Below are 8,713 nucleotides of genomic sequence, written 5' to 3'. Positions count from 1 at the left end.
TGTTACATTACAACATAAAAAGACACACTATAAAATATCAATTGAATGGCTTAACTTAATTCAAAGAGTAAGCCTTTTCCCACTATTTTTTGTCTCACCTTCACAGAGTCAAACAGTGAGACATGTGTATGCTGTATCCTGCATTGGCGGAGTCGTCGTCAACAATGTATTAGTTAGTGATTAGGTCTAGTTAATGGTGAACCACAGGTGGTAGGTCAATGATATTTGGTATTCAGTTTGTAACCATTAGCATTGGCACATCTCATTTCAGAGGAGTTTATTTGGTCCTGCCACTGCATTCATGGTCCATTGACTTTGAAAATTTTGCTTAGTTTACATGTAGGCGAGTGATATGAGAGCCAAATTTACATTTTTAATGCACCTACCTAACACAAGGCTATATTATATATCACTAGAAAGCTAAGAATGTGTACATTCTAAATATCAAAGGTCAAAGGTCATGGGTGCAATTTCAATTCACGGATACTTCCAGTTGTAAAATCGAGTCAAAACAAATGCAAAAACGAAACGATTTTATAGGAATGCTGTATTACTGTTGGGAAAATATATTTCTATCATAATATTAATTAATTTTGGTTGATTTTAACGGTAACGCATGTTACATAACGTTTTCTCTCGGAGTCTTTGAAAATCAACCATTAAGTCACACAAATGTATCTGTAGTCGCCCTTGCATTATCTAAATCTTATAATACCTCCATATCATTTGATTGCACGTATTTACAAACATATATATCTGCAATTTTGATATCAATAATCAGAAACAAAATATTTGAAGCAAGGGGAAAATATAACATATGACGTATTTTTAATTGTTTAGAAAAGTCCCATGATGAGCTGTTCATTAAAATTGAGGAAGCGTATGGTCTCCTGTTAGTTTGAAAGCCTGCCAACCGCTTCAAGACCAGACAACCATAGAGCAGATTTTCTTTTATTATTGTAGTGCAATATGTTGATATATAAAAAAGAAGATGTGGTATGATTGCCAATGAGACAACTATCCACAAAAGACCAAAATGACACAGACATTAACAACTCATACATCACTAAATCAGATATGATAAGAGTACTAACAAACATAACTAAAATGAGTAAAGTGCTACTAGTATATTTATATCAACAAATTGACAACTTTAATATAAAACATCACAAGGAAAATATGATCACTCATTATACGTCAAACTGTGTTTGATTTTACTTCAGTCGGCCGCCGTGTATCTTGAGATATATAATTAATCAAACAACACTTGACAAAGTAGTTTGTATTCTTTTTAAATTACCCTAGTGATGACGTTCGGCTACTTTGGCACTAAGCATTACTTTTTTTAATCTTGTTTCACCGCTTCAAACGGAGGACAAGGCTATCCTAATATTGAACCTTTTTTTTTTGCTTTTAATGTTAAAATCCCGTTAGCGTATAACCTAAACGATCGAAACGTCGGACCAATAGGATGTTGGACCATTTAGGTGTCGGAATATTGCGATATCGAAATATTATAGCTTCATTTTAACTTGTAATCTCATCATTCTTATCGGTCAACATATCCATAAAAAGACAACTTCCTTGGCATGGTCATATATCAGTACAGCAGAGGTTTTGCTCAAAGCGGACACAAGATCTACTATATACAGATTGAATTAAAAATTTGATATGAACATGAGGGATTTGTCAAAGAGACACCAACCCGCTAAAAAGCAGGCAACGGCCAAAAACCACCAATGGGTCGTCAATGCAGCAAGAAACTCCCAAACCCGGAGGCGTTCTTCAACTGGCCCCTAAACAAAAATGTACTAGTTTGAAATGATAATGGACGTCATACTAAGCTTCGAAATATACTCAAGAAGTTAAAATAAAAAATCATACAAAACTAAGAAAGGCCAGATGACTTGACTTGGGACAGGCGCAAAATTGCGGCGGGGTTAAACATGTTTTTGGAAATCTCAACCCTCCCCCTATACCTATACCAATGCGCGAACAGATCAAATTTTGTAGAAAGTTGGATGACATCATACCGAAGTCATACGGAGATGTTTTATTGTTTCTGTAGTTAGGTCGACATTGTCTTGGATAAAATTTTAACCCCCAGACTGAGAAAAATAATGCCATGTAGAATGTATGCCCCATTTTCATTGTTTCTAATCTCCTGATCAGTCAATCTTGTTAATATTTATCAAAGGTGTGTCCATAAATACGGTGCATTTGTAGTGATAAACCTAAATGAAAAAGAGTAAAAAAAATATTTATAGATAATATACATTCTACTAAAGCCATACATCTAAGAACTTTGTCAATAGAAATATCGTACGCTTTATTAACTGCCGCAGATGTGCCATCATCCAAAAGACAACACAGAAATGTTTTTAAAGCAGGTGGCATAATTTCAATTGAATAATCCAGTGAAATGTTTTTAGATAATGGATATTCATCTGATTGGATTTCAACTTTAACCTATATCTGCTTCCGTAAAGTAGCTGCACTAAGTGCTTGCAACCAGTTTCGCAGTCACTGCTCAGATCTTTAAATTTGACAGACCGTATATCACAGTCATTTTAAACGGGTAATTTTCCGTCATTACGGCATAAGACAAAATTATAGTGCTACTGTATACAATATTGGATGCACCTTGGCCTTGTTGAAGCTGTAAACATGTAACTATAAATTGACCATGGTTTTTTAGTTTTTGTTGAAGCTGGTAATATGTTGTGTAGTTTTCTCGGCGGCGATCCTCGGGCAGAAATTAAGCCCGGTTAACTGATCAATTTATTAAAGTTGTTAACCAGAATACTTCCCTGTGTACAGGCACGTCATCTTTAATCGTCGAAATGTTAGTAAAAGCTGTTTTATGTTCAGAACTAAATAGCTCTTTAATTTCTGATTTCAAATTTTGTAGCAAATATTTAGCGATGCAAGCTCGATGGTATAAAGATTTAATAGGAAAATTATCATGAGTTATTTTGTAAATCAGATCATTGTAGGAGATCTATGTAGTAACACTCAAAACAGCTTGAGTTTGCTCCTCAGAGGTTACTTTATGAAGTTGTGTAACTTGCTTATAGGCTTTATATATTTGCAAAATATACAAACAGACAAATCAGAATGAGTTGTAGATCTACTGTCCTCGTTGATATATGAGAAGAGACTGGTCGGTAGAATTGGTACATGTAGTACAAAGTCTTTGTACAGACAAAACAGAAGATGATAGGTTGTGCTTACTTTTGAAATATTTAAAGCAACTCTTATGATATTTTGTATTTTCAGATGGGATGTTTTCATTTTCTTCATATTCATCGACCGGTCTTCTGTAAACTTCATCTTTTCGTTTTCTCACTACGGCAATACAACTGTATCTTCATTTAAGTGTTTAACTACATAGTTTCTATGTAGTAAACACATGACAGACTATGCATCTGTGTCAATAAATGGATAGTTTTTTTGCTTTTTAGCAAAGGAAGGGCTTCATTGTGAACTGGACTGAAAATTTGACTCGACTCGGAATATTTTCTACAATTTTCCGATACGATTCCTTATTTAGAAAGGGGTGTTCTACAGAACTCAAAACTATGTTTTACTTTGATTTGATCTTTATTTCGGACGATTTTATATCTATTTAAGCTACACTGAAGTTAAAGATAGAAATAGAACCGTTTAAATATGATTTATCGTACCCTAATAGCACTTTTAAGTACACGGAAATCGACTTATATATTCAGTAAAAAACGATAACGAAATAGATAAGGGATTCCGGAAATTATAGTGATTTTACCCACCTCATAAAATTACAGAAATTCGTGATTTTAAGAAATGTTGAGATAAAGTCTTGATCTTGAATGAACAAAACGATAACTGATGAGTAATTTGGTGTGTTCTAAAACGGATAGAGTGCAAAAACATTTAATAAAAAATTAATTGTAGATCCGAAAAGGTCGGGATTATGAAAATTTTCGTACAAAATGTCAAATATTTAGAAGGAATGCAAATGCATGCGGACTTACAGTTGTAAATATTGTTTTTCATTCTTTTAAGAATCTAATTCACGTAATTATTCTGTCTAAAAGAAGAGATACGACTAATTTCCTTTGCTTGAAAACATGTCGTATTTTTTTATAATTTTCAACTAATTTCTGAAATAAACGTCAATTTTACAAAAACTGCACCGTAAGATTTTGTGACGACCGGGCAAAAATCAAAGTTTAATCATTATTCTTTCATTTAAAAAAAAAATTAGCCGTGTGTTAGGTGGGTGCATTAAAGTCCTTAACTAGACGTCTTTTTCAAATATTACACTCGCCTAATGTATATTAGTTTGTGATTAGGTCAGTCTATGGGGAAGCACTATAGTGGTAGGTCAATTATATTAGTATGACTTAGTATACAGTTGGATAAACATTGTCATATCTTGTTTCAATTGATATTATTTGTCTTCGCATTTGTTATGGTATGTTGACCTTTAAAAAAAATTCTTAGTTTACATGTATTAGTTTGTGATTAGCTCAGCTCAAGGTCACTATTGGTAGAAGGCCAATGTTTATTGCTATTCAGTTGTATATGCATTAGCACATCTCATTTCTACGAATAATAATTATACGCCACGCAACAAAGTTGCGCAGGGTATAATGTTTTTGACCCGTCCGTCAGTCCGTCCATCCGTCAGTCCTGTTTCTTGTCATCGAAACTTCTCTTGAACCACACAACAGAATTTCACGAAACCTTTTTAGATGAAAAGGACATTTCATGTAGTTGTGCATATCGACAGGAAATTACGATTCAATTTTTTTCTAGGCCAAGTTCGGATGGATATCTAGAGTAGATTGAATTGACATGGTCATATATAACACCTGTTATAATTGGATAAAGCTTTTCCGCCATGAACACTCGAGGCAGGGTTCCTAGAGATCGACTCGATATCCCGGATGTTATGACGTCAATCCAATCAAATTTGAATGTAAACATATTCAGAGTAGGGGCCTTGTACTTCCGGTAATCTAGAGACCTTACTCTTCAAAATTATTTACCGTTCACATGGAACTCTAGTTCCATCCGAACTTGGCCTAGGAGTTACGCCCCTTTGAACTTATTTGCTTCAATGTAATACTGCAACAGTTTTGTCATCGCAACTTCTCTGAAACCACACAACAGACTTTCATGAAACTTTTTAGATAATAAGGTCATACTACGTAGATGTGCATATCGACAGGAAACGACGATTCATTTTTTTTCTAGGAGTTACGCCCCTTTGAACTTATTTGCTTCAATTTACTTCTGCAACAGTTTGTCATCTAAACTCCTCTGAAACCACACAACAGAATTTCATGAAATTTTATAGATAATAAGGACATACTTTGTAGATGTGCATATTGACAGGAAATTATTTTTCAATATTTTTTTCTTGTACAATTTTTTTTTCTTACACTTATTTCATTTCTCCAATGACAATGTGGGGACGTGGGGTATGTGAGCGTTCTCACTAAGGTTATTTTATTAGTTCCGCCCCCTCATTCATGGTCTATTGACTTTGAAACATTTGCTTTATAGTTTAGATGTATTAGTTTGTGATTGGATTAGTTTAAGATAAACTGCTTAATATGTTAACTTGTTAATTCAATGATATTTGGAATGCAAATTTATTGCCATTTGCAAGGTTTGTTTCCATAGTGATTATATAGCCCCCCCCCCCCCCCCCCTTTCCTCATCATGTTTCATTGACTTTAAACTGTTAAAATTTGCATAATCAAAATTACAGAAAGGCGAGACATATTTCTGTGATAACAGTTTATTATCGTTCGTTCTTATGTTGTACTGTTACACCACTATCCCAGGTTAGGGGATTCGGCTAACATGTTTAACCCCGCCAAATTCTGTATTAACAAGTCAGGAGCCTGTAATTCAGTGGTTGTCGTTTGTTGATGTGTTGTTACATATTTGCTTTTCGTTCCTTTTTTGTACATAAATTAGGCCGCTTATTTTCTCATTTAAATTGTTTTACGTTTTTCATAGCATGGCCTTTTATAGCTAATTATGCGGTATCTGCTTTGCTCATTGTTGAAGGCCACACGGCGACCTATAGTTGTTAATATATGTGTCATTTTGTCTCTTGTTGAGAGTTGTTTCATTAGCATTTATACCACATTTTCTTCTTTATTTTCAAGAACTTTCAAAGCAGATTGTGTTTGTACTGTCCGACAAAGCAGTCAACAATGTGAAAGAACAATAACACAATGACAGGATGTTTAAGTACAGAGCCACGCATTTTTTACAAACAAATAGGGAATAATGAGGTGCTACAATATAAACCATGATAAAGAATAGAAAATAATGAACAAACAGTATAACGAATAAAAAAAATGAAGAACCCCATCCACACAAATGAAAGAAAAAAGAAGTACCAGTCCATAAGACAAGCAACCCGACGAGAAAAATGAGAATTTGCTCTGATTTTAATTTGCAAACTACACATCCGACAAATTAGTAAGGAGACACATATGACTTAAATTCTTTAAAAAGTTTTCAAGGATATGATGAAGTCTATCTTGAGTCATGGTTTTCACTGAAACAGAAAGTGGATGTAAATCAAAGAACATTATGTCTTTGTAATATTTCTCTAAATTTATTATAAAATTGATTTGTTGTCACAGATGAAATTAAAGCGTTTATCGCCCAATATACAGCAACCCAACGACATAATACGATGTGTAATTTATTTCAAATTTGTTTACAACTATTACATCCGTATATGTTTCGAATAAAAAAATTATTGAGGACATATATATGATTAATATTAATATTTCCTCTTAAACTAGTGATATATGGTTTAAAAAGATATCATGAAATATGTTTTTAATCATGTTTTTTTGTCTTCAACTATCAAACATCAAGTAGTGTTAATCAATTAAACAACACGTCTCTGTAATATTTCATTAAATTTCCATATCAAGTTACCCTTTTGTCACACATGAAATAAAAGTGTTAGTTTACCAAAAAACATGTACATAACAAATGTGTTAATTTTGTTTTTCTGTACATAAAATGAATATTCATTTAAGTTAGATTGATAGTAAAGAAAACAAAATTTGATACAAAATATTTGAATGACTAAATGCACAAATAGATCCGAGTTTGAATCAACTCATTGTCTGATAGAATTATTTATGTTTATTTATGTTAATTTCTTTATCACGTCAAAAAGAAATGCATTTCCGTCTGTTTCGTTACAAACAAGAAGAACATTTTCTTTTTTGTCAAAATAAATTCCCCACGGCTCATACAATCCACCTGATTCAGTAAGAAGTTCTCTATGCTGTTGACCATCATCGGATACAACTATTACAGTGTGTGTCCTCTCATCAGTTACATATACATTCCCCTCATTATCTGTTGTTACACGATTTAATTCTTGAAATTTATCCTTTTCAAACTTCCACATTAACTTTCCATCTAACGAGCAGCAGTATATTGATGTAAAGTCTATACAAACCAACCTGTCTCTGTCTACTGTAATGTCGACGATATAGTCTGTAGGTAAAGGTATAGTACGTATTACTTTACCTGTCAGGTCCATTACAAGTATTATTCTCCAATTGATAACAACGTACAGGTTATTATCATTATATGATATTCCGAGGCAGCGACCACTGTTGTTGATTGTACTGGTGATAGAACGTGTAGATATATTTATTATCAGTATGGTATTGTCATATGTACAGGATACTGCTACAGTATTACTATCTATCACTGTTATATAAAATGGTTCATAGGACAGAGAAATGTGATGGATATCAGTACCGTCTGAATTACAAATAATAAGTCGGTAATTATGACACTCAGTAAACACTAATGTATTGCCTGTTTGTATACAACTATAAATGATCTGAATTTCATTCTCTGACATCTTTATATTTATCTGTTTACGTAAAGTGACAGAAACAGGAAGGTTGTTTTTGACAGATGCTTGATCCTGAGTGAATATTTCTTCTTTAATTGGTTCATTTTCTGAAATAAATAATGAAGTATATTGAATTGATTATAACAACAATCGATTGCTTAATCTATAATGCAGTTTATCGCTAAAAGGAATTGAATGTTGTAACATTTCTTATGCTTTGTACACTATATATGTTATATTTAATTTTTCACATTTTGTCTCAGATGTTAACTATTTAATTGAGTGTTACTTTCACTATTGACACATCAAGCTGAGCTTGATTCAACGACATCATATAGTAAAAGGAAATTGAAAAAGTTTATAAATGACAGAAATAGAAAAACATATATGTGTACATCATACATGTAGTATTGTACTTGGCATACCAATGCAGTGGTATAACATATCTGTGAATTTGTTGGCCTACCCATTTTAAATTATGTGCAAGATAAAAGAAAAACTGTCTATATGATTCCTTTGTCGCAACCCCTAACCGCGGACAGAAAAGGGTGTGCTATTTCTTTACGAGTGATTGTTGGTCGCTTAACGTCCAGTGGCAAATATTTCATGCATGTTCAGAAAGAGAACAGATAATAATAAATACTACATTGGTTAGTAGATTATGTAATGGAGGCCGTACTGGATGAAGGTCGGAGAAATTAAGACTGCCACTAAAAAATGGGGGTTAATTGAATAGGGACAGAAATACCTTGTAAAATGCCATCTACGAACCCCTCGCAGAGTTGTTGCAAGGGTTCTTAACCAGCAGAGAGC

General features: G+C 33.3%; 1 protein-coding gene across 1 annotated transcript in view; it reads right to left on the bottom strand.

Annotated features, from left to right (window-relative positions):
- Positions 1–6,702: 6,702 nt before the first annotated feature.
- The window catches only part of LOC143056230 (uncharacterized), a 40,412-nt gene continuing 38,401 nt past the window's right edge, over positions 6,703–8,713 (bottom strand). Inside the window, exon 4 of the mRNA XM_076229312.1 lies at positions 6,703–8,007. Coding sequence (XP_076085427.1) covers positions 7,175–8,007 — 833 coding nt within the window. The 3' untranslated portion in view covers positions 6,703–7,174. The remainder of the gene's footprint in view (positions 8,008–8,713) is intronic.

This window comes from Mytilus galloprovincialis, chromosome 13 (genome assembly GCF_965363235.1).
Source record: "Mytilus galloprovincialis chromosome 13, xbMytGall1.hap1.1, whole genome shotgun sequence".
NCBI classification, from domain to species: domain Eukaryota; kingdom Metazoa; phylum Mollusca; class Bivalvia; order Mytilida; family Mytilidae; genus Mytilus; species Mytilus galloprovincialis.
This window is presented reverse-complemented; position numbering and strand designations above follow the sequence as displayed.